Source organism: Pseudogymnoascus verrucosus, assembly GCF_001662655.1.
Source record: "Pseudogymnoascus verrucosus strain UAMH 10579 unplaced genomic scaffold scaffold_4, whole genome shotgun sequence".
NCBI lineage: Eukaryota > Fungi > Ascomycota > Leotiomycetes > Thelebolales > Thelebolaceae > Pseudogymnoascus > Pseudogymnoascus verrucosus.
In genome coordinates this window covers 165,812-182,719 of record NW_017263655.1, presented here as the reverse complement: position 1 = coordinate 182,719, position 16,908 = coordinate 165,812, and the positions used below count along the sequence as shown (strand labels likewise).

General features: G+C 53.4%; 7 protein-coding genes across 7 annotated transcripts; 3 read left to right on the top strand and 4 right to left on the bottom strand.

Annotated features, from left to right (window-relative positions):
• Nucleotides 1-15: 15 nt before the first annotated feature.
• Nucleotides 16-2,377, top strand: VE01_01419 (uncharacterized protein). Its single transcript, XM_018270941.2, has 2 exons — nucleotides 16-1,965; nucleotides 2,021-2,377. Exons 1-2 carry the CDS (start codon nucleotides 1,181-1,183, stop codon nucleotides 2,364-2,366), a joined length of 1,131 nt encoding a protein of 376 aa, XP_018134149.1. The 5' UTR covers nucleotides 16-1,180; the 3' UTR covers nucleotides 2,367-2,377.
• Nucleotides 2,378-2,460: 83 nt separating this feature from the next.
• Nucleotides 2,461-3,870, bottom strand: ARC1 (G4 quadruplex nucleic acid binding protein). The gene has a single exon (XM_018270940.2). It carries the CDS (start codon nucleotides 3,759-3,761, stop codon nucleotides 2,547-2,549), a length of 1,215 nt encoding a protein of 404 aa, XP_018134150.1. The 5' UTR covers nucleotides 3,762-3,870; the 3' UTR covers nucleotides 2,461-2,546.
• Nucleotides 3,871-4,031: 161 nt separating this feature from the next.
• Nucleotides 4,032-8,459, bottom strand: VE01_01417 (uncharacterized protein). Its single transcript, XM_018270939.2, has 3 exons — nucleotides 6,889-8,459; nucleotides 4,478-6,837; nucleotides 4,032-4,423 (listed from the first exon to the last, which is right to left on the bottom strand). The coding sequence occupies exons 1-3, from the start codon at nucleotides 7,268-7,270 to the stop codon at nucleotides 4,280-4,282; spliced, it is 2,886 nt and encodes a 961-aa protein (XP_018134157.2). The 5' UTR covers nucleotides 7,271-8,459; the 3' UTR covers nucleotides 4,032-4,279.
• A 26-nt stretch (nucleotides 8,460-8,485) lies between these two features.
• On the bottom strand, nucleotides 8,486-9,219 carry VE01_01416 (uncharacterized protein; the record flags this gene model as incomplete). The annotated part of the gene is made up of 2 exons (XM_018270938.2): nucleotides 8,486-9,111; nucleotides 9,173-9,219. The coding sequence occupies 2 exons, from the start codon at nucleotides 9,217-9,219 to the stop codon at nucleotides 8,799-8,801; spliced, it is 360 nt and encodes a 119-aa protein (XP_018134158.1). The 3' UTR covers nucleotides 8,486-8,798.
• Nucleotides 9,220-9,992: 773 nt separating this feature from the next.
• VE01_10735 (uncharacterized protein) lies at nucleotides 9,993-10,689 on the bottom strand. Its single transcript, XM_059464187.1, has 2 exons — nucleotides 10,071-10,689; nucleotides 9,993-10,016 (listed from the first exon to the last, which is right to left on the bottom strand). The coding sequence occupies exon 1, from the start codon at nucleotides 10,556-10,558 to the stop codon at nucleotides 10,259-10,261; it is 300 nt and encodes a 99-aa protein (XP_059320170.1). The 5' UTR covers nucleotides 10,559-10,689; the 3' UTR covers nucleotides 9,993-10,016; nucleotides 10,071-10,258.
• Nucleotides 10,690-12,845: 2,156 nt separating this feature from the next.
• VE01_01415 (uncharacterized protein) lies at nucleotides 12,846-14,054 on the top strand (the record flags this gene model as incomplete). Its single annotated transcript, XM_018270937.1, has 4 exons — nucleotides 12,846-13,010; nucleotides 13,070-13,813; nucleotides 13,871-13,944; nucleotides 13,994-14,054. 4 exons carry the CDS (start codon nucleotides 12,846-12,848, stop codon nucleotides 14,052-14,054), a joined length of 1,044 nt encoding a protein of 347 aa, XP_018134155.1.
• A 1,726-nt stretch (nucleotides 14,055-15,780) lies between these two features.
• Nucleotides 15,781-16,733, top strand: VE01_01414 (uncharacterized protein; the record flags this gene model as incomplete). The annotated part of the gene is made up of 4 exons (XM_018270936.1): nucleotides 15,781-16,116; nucleotides 16,165-16,342; nucleotides 16,395-16,527; nucleotides 16,640-16,733. The coding sequence occupies 4 exons, from the start codon at nucleotides 15,781-15,783 to the stop codon at nucleotides 16,731-16,733; spliced, it is 741 nt and encodes a 246-aa protein (XP_018134156.1).
• Nucleotides 16,734-16,908: the final 175 nt, after the last annotated feature.

Sequence of the window (16,908 nt, the reverse complement as noted above, 5' to 3'; positions counted from 1 at the left end):
ACGTGACACGCATCGCATAATCACGTGGTTGTAATTGCTGTCTCCACCCTTCCTTTCGGTCGCGTTCAGAAGTTGGATAGACCATGAAGGTGGCATGAAAGCCGCTCTTCAAGAGGAAGGGAATAATGTTCCGCCAAGGATGAAAAGCAGAGATTTTCTGGTGGTGCCGAACCTGCGACAACCTTACGAGGCGCCAGGGGTCGCGGTTGCTTGGCCACACAAGATGAGAGACAGTGCACGTCTCATCGTCTCCTCATCGACACCCCTCCAAACTCGAGATGCTCGAGCTATCGCCGGGTTTAATTGAATACGACGACATAACGATTACGGTACAAGTACAGTATTCGAGATGCTGAGATGCACTCATCACTCGGGCTCAGTTGGCTGGGTGGAGTATTGTAGGTGTATTTCTACGGTCACTCGCCGGCGGTGGCTGCTTGCCGATACTGGTCAGTACGGGTTGTTCGGCCTTCGGTCCACGTCTGGTACGGCGCTTGGAAGCCCCTGAGGTCGAGGCCGTGGTCGAGGTCGAGCGCGGCGGCTTGGTACCGCCATGCAACCCATGGCATGGGTCCGCATCAGAGCTCACAGAGCCCTTGGAGGACATGGAGCCTCCTGACAGCTCAACAATGCAACTGCCATACAACCATCATACTCCTACTATACCTATTTTGATAATCACAAACCTTCCACGCCCCTGCCAACCTCAGACCCTCGTCTCAGAAGCTTAATCTTCCCCACAGCCTCGTATCGCAGCTGTGGCTGCTCACGCCATGTGAAGTCTCATACCTGGCCGCGTTTTCACCTCCAACGCTTGGCTTTCTCTCCACCCTACCATTGCATGACTATGATCTCCCTCACCTTGCCCAAGGGCTCTTGCTCTTACGTTGCTATCGTTGTCTAAACATCTTCTTTCTTGTTTCTTCTTCTCGCCATGTTTAATTCTTTCCTGCTCGTCGGGCCTGGAAACTAATCGTCTCTCGCTGGCACTGCGAACCCTTCTTTTCTGGGCTGGCCCATTCAATTCATATTTTTAATACCTTTTTTTTTTCTGTTGCTCTGCTGGTACAGACAGATTATCTATACAGTCATTCCGGAAGACTTGCCGCGTTATCAAGAGCCCACTCGTTGCCTTCAGATCTCACGACCCTACTAGACAAGACGGCCACCGCATCGAACCATGATGCTGCCACGCCTAATCACCACGGCGGCGCTGGTCGCAGCCAGCGTCTCGGGCCTATCGGCATCAGACATCCCCCAAAGCATGACAGACGACATCGCGTCTCGAAGCAAGACCGAGAACGTGGCAGACATAGTCCTCGAATACGTCAAGAACCTCGATCTCCTCCCCAACAACACAAACATTCTCTATCGCCGCAGATCCCCGCCCTCTCCTGCCGCCAACAACCCCGCGGCAGCAGTGGCAACAATCAACCGCCGCGCCGACACACCCTCTGATCTCCTCAAGAACTACATCTCCAGCATCGCCGACGACGGCCGCGACCTTCTCTACCGCCGCGCGGACACCCCTCCGGCCCCGCCAGCCAACTGGAACGCCTCCACAATGGCCGCTTGCACTACTGCTCTCGTTATGCTTAGGGGTCTTGCCAATTCCCCCTCCGGCATGGCAATGTGCTACAATCTTCCGTTCCTAGACAACTCCACCGGCGTCTTTGAAGCCGACCTACGCCTCTTCACTATCGGCCCGGCAACTGGCGCTTTCGCCGGTGTTGCACCCGCCGATGTCAGCATCGACGTTCGCTTTGCAGGCGCGCAAGTTCAACCTGTGCCCGTTACCGACCTGGTAGCTAGGCCGCAAGTCGCAGCGCGCGGGTTGCCACTATCGTGGCCGCCGTCGAAGAGGGGGTTATTCGCGAAGCGCGCGGATCAGGCACCGGTGATGGCACAAAGCTTTGCGTTCGTTGGACAGATAAACAAGGAGCTGCAGAACGCAAATCTGAACTCGTAAGTTCGTCCCAAATCCGCTGCGAGCCAATTAAGCTAACGCGTCTTCTCCCAGGACCGCACTCCAGGCCATCCTCATCCCAGTCGTCACCCTATCTGTCGCAAAGAACGCGGCGAACAGCTCCCTCTCCTCCCTCGAAGCGACCTTCGTCACTGGCCTCTTTAGCGATCAACCCCACACCATGGCTACGATCTCGGCCGTTGGTGTTATAGCCGATGTCGCCTTTGTGCTTCCCGGCACCAAAATTGCGATCGTCCCCATTGGAGGCATCATCACGGGCACGTGGGCTGTCCTGTTTATTGGGGTTATCGGGTGGGGAACCGTCGGTAGAATGGGATTCAGGGAGAATTATCGGAGAAGGTTGGCAAGGGCTGATAGGGGCGGAGAGAAGACTATTTGAGAGGTTGGCTGGGATAGGGTTGGGGGGGTTAAGGCGTAGATGGGGGACTCCAGGGACAGTTCCGTGCTTGGAAGCAAAGTCATAGAGATCCGGTTCGGCAGTCTACACATTTATTGTAAGGCTTTCTATAGCTCTTTATACTTCTTTTGTGCCAGCCGATTCAGCTCATATGCACCCCTTTTACCTGACAATGCCACCAGCCAAAGTCTTAACCGTGCACACACCGCCACCAACGGTAACCAGCTTCCCGAGACCCGTCTTGGGCTCCTCGCCCTCCTTGCTGAGCTCCTTAACTGCGCCGGCATCAAATGCCGCCTCAAACGCGTCGGTAATCGTAAATCCAGGCTGGATCATCTCCCAAACCTTCTTCTTTGGGTTGAGGATACCCTCCGGCTCCCCAGTCCATCCCTCAAACCACACACGCTCTCCCGCCTTCGAACCCGCAGGAGGGGTCACCAGCTCCACTGGCCCAGCATGGTTATCCACCTCACCCTCCTTCAGTCTCGGCGACGCCGCAAGCACCATCGCGCACGACTTCACTCCACGCATCTTCACAGGCTTGAGGTTGCACACCACCACCACGTAGCGGCCCTGCATCTCCTCCAGCGGCACCAGCCCATTCAGGCCCGAGCACACCGTTCGGCACACCACACCATCCACTTCCTCAGTATCATCCGTCCCAGCCTTATCTCCCATCGCAATCGTCGAGACGAACAGCGAGTCTGCTTCGGGGTGCTTAATCGCCTTCACAATGTGTCCGACACGGAGATCAATCAGCGACGGGCTCAGTGGAGCCGTAGCCGCGGGGGCCTTCTGAGGCTTAGGCGCCTTCTCCTTCTTCTCCTTCTTCTGTGTCTTCTGTCCTCCCTCTCCACCAGCAGCAGCAGCAGCCTCCTTCGGTCCCTTAGCGTTTCCACTGCGATCAGGAAGTGTCGTTTGCGCGCCAGCCGCCGCACCACCCGCCGCAGCGGCAGCAGCAGCAGCCTTCTCCTTCTTAATCCTCTCCTTCTCCGCCTTAGCATCCACCGGCGGCTTCACGAAGAGCACCTCATCTTTATCCACCTTAACCCTATCCCCCTCTCCAATAGCGAGTCCAAACAGATCAGACCCCTGCACAAAGTCCATATGGCGGACCAAATTCGGGTGTCCCTCCTTCCCCGTGCGCTCCTCCGCGCTCCAGCTCGCGATGGCGGGCGAGAGAGCTTTATATAGCTCCACGTCCGCGACGGAGGGCAGGGCGCCCAGAAGCGTGGTGCGAGTGGCCAGGTGCGAGTTCAGGGTTGCCAGCAGTGCGGGGCGGGCGGTTTCGTCGGAGAGGCGCGAGATGGTGGTCTGCCATTGCGCGATCTCGGCGGATTGGGCGGGCGTGTAGGTTAGGGCGGCGAAGGTCGACATTTTGCGGGTGTTTGGGTGGAGGAGGGCACGGGTTGTGCGGTGTAGGAGGCGTGGGGTGTACAGTGTGGCGGTTTGAAGGTGTGATTGTGGTAGTTGGGTAGTGGTGGGGTTGTGACTGTTTTGAGGCCAGGGCGAGGGGTAAAAATTGTGGTCGGTTAATTGTTGGTTCTGGGGAAGTTATGTCACGTGCGGGGTGTATTCCAGATGCTCCTTCATCTTCATCTTCACAAGACAAGACATGTCTAATGGGATTGTTTTATAAAGTAGAGTATATAATTGAGTTCTCAATTGCTAAATACCTTAACTGTGGTATGGGATATATAGAAAGTTCCTGATATCATCGACAATTCATCCCGCTCGTGATCCCCACCTCTTATAATCAGCCTTCCCAACCACTGATAGAAAACTCCCCCATTAAGACGAAAAAACACACAAAGATATATCTTATAACCCATCCCCCATCCCCCATCCATTCCCAGACTCCAAACGAAAACTCCTTCAACTTGATATTTTTAGTCTTACAAAGCCAGACCTGTGCCGTCTCCTGTCCACCTGTACAACGAAAGCACTTCGCGTCGTCGAAGCTGCTGCTCCCCAATGTCCTCTGGTAGTCTACCGCGCACCTGCGCGAGCGCTGAGCGCATGACCTTGCGGAAATTCCTCTATAAATTTATTAGTCAATGCTCACAAGTTATAAGTAGTTGTCTAGTACGAACCTGGTATTCTGTGTTCAACGTAACCACGCATGCCTCATGGGCTCTGACGATTGTCTCGCAGGCCTTGACAACGCTGGGGCTCGCTTCACTCTGCAGCTTGTCTGCAATAAGTAGGAGCAGGAAGCTACCTTGGAGCAAGTAAACGCCGAAGAAGAATGGCATGAACTCCAGCCCCGGGTCGAATTCAAGGATGTTCTCTATCGCCTCGGCAGCTGACACGGCGTGACCGGTGGCGTTAATAAAGCTCTGCGACGAGATCCAAAGATCGTTATCGTCGAGGAGCGAAATAGGATCCCACTTCCCAGTGAGGAGAATGTGGAGGACGTGCATGACGTGTGTGCCGTACGCGACAACAATGCGCGTCTGGATATCCGACTCAGTCGTCATGCGCGACGTCGTCGTATTGACTGAGTGCGGCGACGAAGTGTCATTCTGACCCATGGGCATGCCATCAGGGCCAGTGCCATTGTTCGCGCCTGGGTTCTCGTCATTGGTAGACAGGTGCCTTAACTCAAAGTCCTTCAAGCTGCGCCCATACGCCTCAAGCTGCTGCGTTATCTCATTGGCGTAGTCGTCCCACTCTTGGGCCGACCGGAACCCAACGCCAAATCGCGGGTGATTCTTGGCGTGGTTGAGATCTACGATCTCGCCGAGGATGGTCATTAAGGGCAAGAAATACCCGAATATACTATGGCCAGTACACTCAAAGTTAGGTCCTTTCCTTCTGATTCGGGCTGAGCCGTTCGGGGAAGTAATATGAAGGCTAGAATCACCGGAATAGAACTCCCCACTCTGCCATAATGTATCATCCATTGGCTGCAGCAGACGATCGCATTCAACATCCAGAAGAAACAGGGGCTTGTTGTAGCACAGCGACAAGTGTCGGTCTACTGTGTAAACTAGCCACCAGATTCTCCGGCGCTCCTCACGCTCCTCCTCCGTGATACTACCAGGTGAGCCGGTAGGAGGATGTGAGGTCTCCAAATCATCATCAGCTTCACCATCGGCGTCCACATCATGGTCGGGTTGCGGTATGGAGCTTGGTGGTAGCTCGCGACCGAGTTTCAGCTCGCGGGCCAGCGACCAGGCTGCATTCCACCAGCGCAGGCTTGCACCTTTGTACTCGCTAGCAGAAACGACAGTTGCTAGGTGGATATATGTGACAACGTCGTCCAGAGCGCCAGCAGCACCGAACGCGCCGCCTTCGCCAGTCATGGCTTCTTCACTGACAGTGCCAGGCATGGCTACGCCCAGTCCACCCAACGCAACTCCGTTGATGACAGTATCGGAGAAGTTGTTCGATGCTTCATCAGCTGGAGGGCCGTGGATGAGTGGCTTAAGGAGACCGACAGTAAGCTCCAGGAGCTTCTGGCAAACTCGGCCTCTAGCTGATGGCGGGATTGTCAAAAATGCTGCATCGCTAGTTTGTGCGGCCACCCAGAGCATACTCGCCAGGAGTGCTGGGGTGCATTGGCGCGGCTTTGTCTGGTGCAGGAATGACCGCCGACGGAAGACGTAGCCAAGTACATACGGCGACATTGGGTGCATCTGCGCCGACGACGAGCTGGCGAAGTAGAGATCAAGCAGCTCGCATGCCAACGAGACGGGTATTATCCCAGTCAGGTGAGGGACAAGAGGCTGTAGGACTGGGTATCTCAGTTGTGTCTGCACATGATGGTGAGGTGTCATGTGATATTGGTTCATGGGAGACTCGATGGAGGCCCAGCCAGGGGAGGCGACGGTGGGTGTCTCCATCGAGTACCCAGGCATGGGGCTGTCCCCTAGCCTGAATCCGGGGGATTGATTATTCGTTGGGTAATGTGGGGGGCTCTGGATGGCGTAGGGGAGGTCTGGGTATCCGGGTAAAGAAGTAGAGGAATAAACGGATGCATTACTATTCATCAGATGGCCATTGACAGATCGATTGTAGCCATGCATCGCGCCGTAGCCGTTGAGCCCTATTTCTGTTGGGCTGTCCATCTGTGACTGGCTCATGGCGTCGTCGTGTCGGTTTGTCATTATTGGCTGGAGCTGGTGTGGTAAATCACCGAGCTGTCCGCTGGTTCGAGCGCGTCCATTGCCTTTCATCAGATGCGCGTTGTTGATATTTTGCGACCCTGCGAGTTCATTCGCGGTTCCCGAGTTTCGTCGATTCCCATCGGATGATTCGCCGAGCGATGGTTTGTGCTCCATTCGAGACTCGATTGGCGACCTGTCGCCCGACGATCCGGCCGTAGGAGATTTTTGGCCATCGCCTGACGCGGCCGCTGCTGCTGCTGCCGCTTGTTGTGCAATGTCCTTCCTCGATGCCTTTCCGCGCTTCTTGCGCTCACGTATATATTCACAGCCTAGGTTGAATTCTAAGGTATGGCGTTAGCATCGTCGCGGCAATAATTATTTGGGCAACATACCAACACAGTGTGCGCATGGATTTTGTCCATCGCACTTGGTTCTAAGCTGGTTGCACTGGTCGCAGGCCCTGCTGATTCGTCGTCGGACTGGGCCAGAAGCCTGAGATCCATTCATGCTGGAGCTTCGGCCGCCTAGCATGCCACCGGCTACCCCGTTGTATGGGTGTTGCCGATGCTTTGAATTGGAGTCCCTATTCGAATGAGAATTCTGATGCACATCGATCTGCCGTTGCAGTTGTTGTAGCGCATACTGTGAGCCATGCGCCAGGTTGTCCAAGCCGCCTCCGTGAATGTGGTTCGATGGGATGTGGCCAGTCGGCACCATGTTGTTGACTGGCATGGTGTGGTAACTCGAATAGCGATGGAGGGGGTTAGAAAGCATTTTGGTTGGTGAGTTTTCGAGAAATGCCTACTCCCAGGCTGGTCGGTAAGACTGGCTGGAGCGGGGAGGTAATGATAGTATGATAGACAGACACTGGTTATCTTGGTAGACGTGGCTCGGCGAGCTTCAACCGGGCGTATGAGTCTGTAGTGTAGGAGTGAAACGAAGTGATGAGATACGGAGAATAAGAGCGTCAGAAGAGTGGTGTCCAGCCCAACTATATCTCAACATGCATCTCTCCGCGATCTGGGGAAGGTTGTAGCGTTAGGGACCCCAAAGCGGCAACAAATCTATTTTGTTTGTACTCCGAAGAATGGAAACGAGCAGCAGATTGAAGTGAGACTAGGGAGCGAGGGCGTGCCACACTATGCCAGGGACAGGGCAGCTAGCATGGCGGGGTTGAGCGTTAGAGAGTTAGTCGACGTCTGCTTCCTGGATGTACGGTGTACATCTACCAGGGAGCGGAATGCCTGCTCAAGGATATATTGCTATCGAAGGCGGGGATGTGAGGAAAGCTGAGCACGTCCTTTAGAATGGGTGGTGGCCGTTGTGCATGAATTATCGGGCATACGCCTCGTGCTATAATAGCAATAATAATGGGCGGTCCACGAGACGACAGGGTCCCTAAGGTGTGTGGGGGAGTGAGAGTGGATGGATGGAAGGATGGGATGATGGGCAGACGGATATGAGGCTTGGATGTCAGAACACTTTTGAGTGGACTAAGAAGGTGAGGAGGTTGGCTGATCACGATCAGGGATGCGCTGGGAAGCCCGGCAATATGATTTGCTCGTAGATGAGTAGATGATGGAGGAGGGAAGAGAAAATGAGGAGAGAGAAAGACGGGGGAGGAGGGGGGGCGCAGAGTGAAGACGACAAGATGACAAGCGGAGATAATCACACTATGGTAGCCCCATCCCATCCATATCCATGCACATCCTCGACAGCGGGGCGAGGGGGGCCGGCGGCGTTTGGAGAAGATCACAGTAATAGTAGAGGAATACGTTGAACGGCGCCTTGTATGGTAGGTAGTATGTGTGTGTGGAGGCCATTGGGGTGAGTCCGCGTAGAATTTTCCATGGCGGGGAGTTGAGCGGGGAGACCGCACTAGAGTAGCTAAGGGTCGTCGTATTTTTGTACCGACACATAGCTTTCCACGCAATCTGCAGTACAAACTAGATGTAAAGGTACATCGACCCTCTCGGCCACTTTTTCTGTTCTGTTGTGGAGAGCAACTAAGGCGAATAGTATACGCTGTGCTTCTTTTGGTCTAGTTCAGTTGATAGACTGACATTTCACCAAAGGACTAACAGGGGACTAACAAGGATCACGGTATTCTGCCCTCCGAGATCTCGCTCGGCCATGGTGGATCCGAAAGCGGCATCATTCATACCGATGCGCAGCTATACTGTGTTGTGTTGTTGTACTGCGGTTGCGGTTGCGGTGTGTTGACCAGCACGGAGCTGTAAGGCGCGGTACTATACTATGCTATGCTCAGGCATGCTTGAGTGGCGCTGTGCTGAGCTGTACCTCATGCGCGTGCAGCTACGCCGTGGAGGTCAGGGGGGACCTCCGTCCTGGCCAATGTCGGAAAGCCGCCTTCATTGCCGTCATATTCTGGGGTATGAGTGTGCTGATCATGGAAGCCTTCCATGGCCACTGATATGTGGCGTGCCAAGAACTGTGCTAGAAGAGTAGACTGGGTCAACCTGGTGTTGGAATGTGTAAATGTACTCGAACCGCCCTCCTCCCTGTCGCCAGCGTCCTCGACAGCGGCAACTGTCAGGGCGATGCATCTACGCATCGGGGTGCCTTGTGCGGCAGGATCTGGCGAAGGCGTTCGGCTACGTCCCAGCGTCGTAGCAGCCCGCTCCCCGCTCAGCAAGCATCAAAGCTGATACTAACCAAGGGGAGATAATGGTCTCCTCGGCGCGCACATTAGCTCTCCACATTTTGTGAGGGTATCCTCTCCTGCGTTCCGCGTGAGTACAGTACCGTGCTCTGCACTATATGGCGTGCCCTATGCCGCACTGTTTCCAAGGCGCTGTCGCCGGCGCGAGCCACACATTAGATTGCAAGCTGCCGCCAGTTCCAAGAAAGAACAAGCCCCAAGTCTTTGGTCTGTTCGTCGGAGATGCTACCCATCGTGGCTGATCCAGTACCTAGCATCGACCCTTCTACTGCCCTTCTACTGCATGCCCAAAGGGGTGCCCAAGACCCGACTTACTGGCCAATCACACCGCATAGTGCGGAGCGGGTCCTAGTCAGCTCAGTCTGGCCAATTCATGTCACCTCGGATCACGTTATAAGGTGGTTGACATGTTATCCAACGGATTAATTCCAGCGAATCGAATTTGACCCTTTTCATTTCTTTTTTCTCGGTGATACAATGTGGAGACTCTCAGGCATTCATCGGATTGATGCCGGTGAAGTTTATGCCCTAGAATGTTGTGAGAAGTGTTGAAGGCGGTTGGTGGCTTGCAACCAACCGCTTTCAACACTTGGTCGTGGTTACTTCGCGTTGCGCTACTAGAGTCGCTCCCGACTAGCATACTTACTAGTAGGGAGTCGATTGTGACTCGGCCTGGGGTCATCCCCTCAATTGACAAAAGGTAATGGGGTCTATTCCCTCTCTACGAGTACTGCTGTACGGTTAGCTCTGGCTTCTCCATACTTACCTAACTTACCGTGGTTCTGGATGGAATGTGGCAGCTCCTGCCCTGGCTCGGTCTGCTTCATAGAGGGTACTCTAACTTGATCAACATCGAGAACTGAACTGGACTTCTACATTGACTATCTTTACCTTGCATAGGTGTTCCCCGCAGTCTTGTTTCAACCAGCACGTTCGCTCCCTGCATCTTGAAGACATAGACATTCTAATCAAGTTGCTCGGCGTGTCTTACCATCACAGAAGCAGCATGTCTACACTACCATGGCCTTGCGCCACTCTAGGCCCTGTCAGCCTGAAGTCTCCGCTCCGGCAACCCGCCCTCACCACGTCGATGAGGGTGTAATTAGATTGAGGTATCCCAACTGGGACAGGCTCTCCATGTTCTTCCTGACTTCTTCGACCAAGATCAGACCGAGTATAGGGGGAGATCGCCCGAAACAGAGGAGTCGCGCGTAGCTCGTAGACTCTCGAAGCTGGCGTACATCCTTCCAGAGGCGGTCTCCATGTCTAGTCGCCCTGGATCGCGTCCCTACCAACCACCACCTCGACGCCCCCAACTTTGTAAACGGTCCGATGCCTAATATACACCTGCTTGCGAGCCTAGTATGGCGCGCGCTCATTCGCTCCCTCGCCTCAACCCATGGATGGCGGCGTGGTTGCAATCACGGTTGTGGAGCGCATTGGACAAGCCTCTGCCGAGTAAGAAGCCCTAGACAATCTATGAAGCTCCCCCCCCGTATGGCCAGGGTATGTGAGGGGCGGCGTCAAGCCACTTCCCAACCACGAATCACATGCCCTTCACTGCGAGGTGGCTGGCATAACCTAGTCCGTGTATACGAGTAGTCTGAGATCGGACGGAGGGGCTATGATTGCAGGGGTTGGGGATAAATGGCAATTTATCCGGCCGCACAGTCCTCGAACAGAAGCCTTCCAAAGAAGGATTCCATGTTCCATGCCAGCCGCCCCCCCCCGCCCAGACCCTTCGTCATGTGTGCCACGCGAATGGTCTCAGCCATCGCCCGTCACCGCGCCATCACACTTTATCCCCGTTTACACGGCCGACGACGACGAGCTAGCAGCTGCGCTAGAACGAGTCAACAAGGAAGTTAGCCCAGGACTCATCCCACTGCCAATTCTCCAAGAGAGCCATTCTCCGAGTATCCTCGGTTTTAAACCACAGACAAAATATAGCATCTCTGCAGCAATACCCCAGTGTCAGATAGAGCAACCCACACAGGTTGTCCACCATCATGCACATTCCCCGCGACTCCCCACGACGCCAAACCCCGTAACCCCATCCCATCCCACACCACCTCCCCGTCACCGTCCTGCCCCATTGCCGAACCCGGATTCTACGGCGGTCATCACCACCACTAGCCAACTCATTCTATCTGCCGACTCTTTCTAACTACGGCGTTCGCCGTCCAACACAGCGCACCAGCCAACTCAGTCTCACACCAGCGCCACCAAACATCCTCACCGACACGCCCGGCCCGAGAATCCGGCATGTCCACGCCGCCAGCCCTTCTCCGCATGAGCCGTGCGACAGATGCCTGTGCGCTAGCCAATGGGGTGGCGGTGAGGTGTGCTTAATTTGGGACTGTGATGCGTCGGCAACAGGGTATATTTGGGGGTGGAGGGTGATGGGAGTATGGGGGTATGGGGGTGACGGATGGCGATCGAAGTGATGGACTTGGGGTGAGAGGAGAGAGCATGTTGACGGGGTACGGGGATTATGGACGTGCTCTTTGGAAGGTTGCATTTTTCGGATTGACTGGCTAATCCTTATTTAATACTGGACGAAGGGAAGGAATGTCGTTTACCTGGCGGGGCTGGTGACTTCGCATGACTCGCTTCGTGTTTGCTCTTCGTGGCCGCGACCGGATCGGCATACTCGATGGAAATGCGTCCCATACCGTCCATCTCGGCCAAGAATGAACCACTGTTCTTCTTTCAGACGTCAAAGCCTCCAACAGAAATGGTCATCTTCATAGTATCCTGATTCATCGAAGCGAATATTCTGGCTTGACTCATGTCACATGACATGTCTTTTCTCCTATCCAACGAAGCAAGGGGCTTCTGATGGCGTAAAGGAGACCCAGGTTTGTTGTTCTATTTGCATTTATTTTTGTCGTTTTCTGAGGCATGGCAAGCAAGGAATGGAGCATGACAATCAACTGTGGGATTTGAAGTTCTTATACATCTCCTAGAAGTCACGTTTTCTCCCCCCGCTTCATACACCAAGGGTGTCCTCGCGAAGTGGTTCTCCATTGATAGCTTTTGAGGACAAAACTGCTCCTAAACTACTTGCCGAGGCACGATGAAGCTCACTCACAACTACCATTGATGGCTAATCCGTCAACTCTTCTCTTTTTCCTTTAGTTCAAGTGATGTTACTTGTTAGCTTCTCCACTAAAGGCCCTCACCGCACTATTGAAGAGGCGGCCCTTTCTTTGCGTCGGCAGTTCCACCAGCAATCCAGGCCGGTTAAATGCCGGATAATTCGGATACCGAGAACTTAAAACCATATTTCCCAACTTAGGACATCAAACCTGAGCTTGTGGTCCTAGTTAGAAACAGCTCCAGTGTTACTGTTTGAGCTTCAATTGGATTTATAAGCTTGGGGATTCACTTCTAAGCCATGAGGCAAGGGATTTATAGCCATGGCATTTGTCAATTGAAGCTCGATCCACGCTTGGCTTGCAGCTTGACCAGTAAAAGCTGCTGGGCCCACTGACTGTGACGTATATTTTACGGTGAGTTGCCCCTTGCTTGGTAATGACAAACCCACTGAGGATGATATAAGTCTATGGGGAGCTGGTCTGTTTATATGATTTCTTTATTGTCCGATCAATTTTAATAAAAATATATCAAAATCAGCCTAAACCTCGTTTTATTATACTCAAAATGTCACTTCCTAAGACTACAGACGCGTGGGTCACGAAAGGCACAACTGGACTTGACAACCTGGTGTTTGAGAGTGGTCGCCCTCTTCCAGCCGTCGAAGATCATGATGTGATGGTTAAATTCCATGGTGCATCTCTAAATTACCGAGACATCTCTATCCTCACGGTAGGCATGGCCAATATTCTCCTAGTCAGTAAAGAGAATCAATGACTAACAGATTATAGGGCTCGTATCCTTTCCCTAGAAAGGACGATGTTGTTGCTTTATCTGACGGTGCGGGCGAGGTGGTCGCAGTCGGATCGAAAGTTACCCTATTCAAAGAGGGCGACAAGGTTGTGACTCTGTTCAACCAAGGCCACCAAAGCGGCTCTATCAGTTATGCATCCGTTGCTACAGGATTAGGCGGCGCTACTGACGGCGCTTTAAGAGGCCATGGCGTGTTTCCTGAACATGGCTTGGTTAATATGCCTTCCAATCTAAACTACCTCGAAGGGGCCACTCTCGTTGTAGCAGGTCTGACGGCCTGGAACGCTCTTTATGGCCTCACTACTATTAAAGCGGGTGATTACGTCCTGACACAGGGCACTGGTGGAGTATCTCTCTTTGCTGTTCAGTTCGCAAAGGCAGCAGGAGCGAAGGTTATCTCCACGACGTCGTCAGCCGCCAAGATGGAAATCTTGAAGAAGCTGGGAGCGGATCATGTGATTAACTATAAGGAGACGCCAAACTGGGGCGAGAAGGCGAAGGAGCTGACTCCAGGGGGCGTGGGTGTGAAGCACGTGATTGAGGTTGGTGGACCTGGTACTATGGCACAGAGTCTCAAGGCTGTGCAGTTTGATGGCATCATTTCTCTTATTGGATTTGTGGCGGCTGCTACTAAGGAGCAGCCTCAATTCCTGGACGCTCTAATCAATGTTTGTACTGTCCGGGGTCTGCTTGTGGGCAGCAAGGACATGTTTGAGGACATGGTTAGTACATACTGCTGCATTTTCCGAACTGAGACGTAAGCTAACTATCACTTTTAGAACCGGGCTATCGTTGCAAACAATATCAAGCCAGTTATAGATTCCAAGGTATTCTCGTTTAAGGAGGCCAGAGAGTACGTCCCGCAGTCACATACATCTAGGAGGTCTCTAACAATTATCCAGGGCTATTCAATACATGGCTGACGGGAAGCATGTCGGAAAGGTCTGTATCAAGATCGAATAAGTCAGCCACGAAGCCAATGTCATATTATTACTACCTTGATCCCTTCCTATTCACACCCAACTGGTATCAGTTACCTCATGGCTGTCAAGCTGGTCCATGTCCATATGTGAAATCCCAGATGCACGTCGCTGCATCGAACGTTCGATGCAGACAGTATCATTTCCAGTCCCACATCTCGCTACACCCTCTTCAGCACGCAAGTGCAGCTTCGGAGAATAAGTGATCTGCTCCGGTAAAAGTAATCTCGATGCGCCATCCGCATCCCCATTAGGCAGTATCCCGTAGCCCCTCCTTCTTGCAGCCCACAGCGCAATACATCGCCCCGCTCATCGATGAAGCATCCTGCAAGACCCTCCCGTCCCTTCCTCCCCGCACTTCTAGCGGCCTTCCCCAGATCGCCCGACAAGCTAGAAGTCTGGGGAACATCCCTAGACCGCTCTTTGACAGCAACCCATCACCGGCGCCATGCCCAATTCCGACACACCCCCTTCCCGTTCTAGAAGACGTCCAGGACAGGGTAGGTAGCACGCCTGCATTGCCCCTCATGCCCCTCCCACGTGTGCACGGCCTAAGCGCGACTCATTTATCCATTTACCCATCCGCCTACCATTTCCTTCTAGCGTAGAAGCCTCAGCAAGGACGGGATATGGGATATGGCGGGATAGATGCATGTCTGTGGTGGCGCTGCGCGGGATGCTTCATGTAGAGGTGCAGGGTGGGGGATGGCGGGGTTTGCGGGCCGGCAGTGGGAGGGATCGCCGTGGTCCAAGTGAAACGCCAAGGATGGCATGTTGATGGAAGTAATCTGTAGGGTATCAGGTGGACCTTTGGGGGCGACTCAATATAGAGGCTATGATGCGTTGGGGCAGGTTGAATATAATGTGTTGTTGTATGACGTGGTGGGATGTGATGCAGGGTGGCTTGGTGAATTTCGTTGTTGGGAGGAGGATCATTATGCCATGACGATGGACCGTCAAGCTTCCGGGGATTTTCGAGCGCATTGATGGGCGCCCTTCTACCTCGCCGTGCGTGTCTAGTAAAACTATAGTTGAAGCGGCTACGAGGTCTTGCTATAAGGACGTCTTGGCTTCTATAGCGCTGTCCAACACGACGACTAGTACCAGCACAGTATGGATCCCAAATCCTAATCCGTAACCCACACGTACGTCGGTCCCATCTATCTCGTACGGCCGGTCAGAATCTAACACTTCATAATAGGCCTTGGGTATGCCCTTTCATGACAATCAAGGAATTCCGTTGTCATCCATAACTTTGTCGATCGTCTTGGTTGGATACGGGCCGCCGGCCCCCCTTATTATCCTCAAGGGAGGATGAAGATCAACACTCTTTCTTACAATCTCCAGGCCAACTCCATGTCGACGCTGATACATGTGACCACGAATTCAGTGTCCGGCATCGAGAATTCAGCTCTTACGCCTTATGAGCTGGTGGAATGCCGCGCTTGGCTGCATAGAATAGATGATAGCCTGTGCCATCTAGAGAAAAAGGCCCGCGGGATTGGGGAATAGTGGAACTGAACGTAGGTCCTCGAGGCAGATTTCTTGAGCTTTTTAAATCCAACTTTTGCATTCAAAGGCAGGCCAACTTCCGCTCTTTCTCTTCCAATTTCCTCATTCAGTTGCATCTACAACCTACCATCTACCACTCTCTATTTCCCCCGTCCTCAACTGCTACTGTGTCTCTATATCTACAATATATTGCAGGTATGAAATTCTCCGCTACCCTCGCTGCCCTGACAGCCACATCTGTCTCCGCACACACCATCTTCCAGGAGGTGTCTGTCGACGGCGCCTCTCAAGGCCTACTCTTCGGAGTCCGAGCCCCTGATTCCAACAACCCGGTGCAGGATGTCCTGAGCGCAGACATCACCTGTAACACCGGCCTCCATAGCCCAGTCTCTAGCGATGTTATCACCATCCCCGCTGGAGCAAAGGTCGGCACCTTCTGGCAGCATCTCATCGGCGGGCCACAGGGCTCAAATGACCCTGATAACCCCATTGCTTCTAGTCACCACGGACCTGCGCAGGTGTATCTCGCAAAGGTAAGTCATTTGGAGATTCGCGATGCTTCAATGCTGATTTAGGCGTAGGTGAGCGATGCTTCTTCTGCCGACCCTAAAGGTCTCTCGTGGACCAAGGTCGCGCTCGAGGGCCTCAACAACGGTGTCTGGGGAGTAGACACCATGGTCTCCGGAGGGGGGTGGTGGTACTTCACCCTCCCCAGCTGCATTGCCCCTGGTGACTACCTCATGCGTGCTGAGCTTATCGGTAAGTTTTCCCTAATTTCAAGATCTCTGATCGGCCATACTGACACAAATAGCCCTCCACTCCGCCTACAGCGCCGGCGGCGCGCAGTTCTACATGTCCTGCGCAAACATCCGCGTCACTGGCAGCGGATCCACAGCGCTCTCTGGCGGCGTCAGCCTTCCAGGCGCCTACTCATCTGGAGACCCGTAAGTTTCAATTTTCTTGCCCTCAGCCCCGGGTGCCCTTTATACCCTGCCGCCCCTGCCCTTCCAAACACAGTCTTCGAATATGACCTAGAGCTTTGCTGACTCAAACCAGTGGAATTACTATCAACATCTACGGCTCGTCTGGCAACCCAGACAACGACGGCAAGCCTTATGTCGCACCCGGCCCTGATGTCTTCACTTGCTAGATAACTGTGCTGTTGACTCTAAAGCGACCAGTATGTGTTGGTTGAGTAATGGCTGCGTGTAGTTAGTGTTTTCTTTAATTGAAGAAAGTGAGAAGAGATAGAAAGATTAGGGAGATGATATTCGATGGAAATTGTTATTCTTGCATATAGTAGTTCACTTACTGTATATACTTTA

Excerpts from the sequence above, each read along its gene's own strand:
- VE01_01419 (XM_018270941.2), top strand. The coding sequence starts at position 1,181 with ATGATGCTGCCACGCCTAATCACCACGGCGGCGCTGGTCGCAGCCAGC. Across the intron at positions 1,966-2,020 it reads CAGAACGCAAATCTGAACTC|GACCGCACTCCAGGCCATCC; the intron begins GTAAGTTCGTCC and ends GTCTTCTCCCAG.
- ARC1 (XM_018270940.2), bottom strand. The coding sequence starts at position 3,761 with ATGTCGACCTTCGCCGCCCTAACCTACACGCCCGCCCAATCCGCCGAG.
- VE01_01417 (XM_018270939.2), bottom strand. The coding sequence starts at position 7,270 with ATGCTTTCTAACCCCCTCCATCGCTATTCGAGTTACCACACCATGCCA. Across the intron at positions 6,838-6,888 it reads TCCATGCGCACACTGTGTTG|AATTCAACCTAGGCTGTGAA; the intron begins GTATGTTGCCCA and ends GCCATACCTTAG. Across the intron at positions 4,424-4,477 it reads CGTTGAACACAGAATACCAG|AGGAATTTCCGCAAGGTCAT; the intron begins GTTCGTACTAGA and ends ATAAATTTATAG.
- VE01_10735 (XM_059464187.1), bottom strand. The coding sequence starts at position 10,558 with ATGAGCGCGCGCCATACTAGGCTCGCAAGCAGGTGTATATTAGGCATC.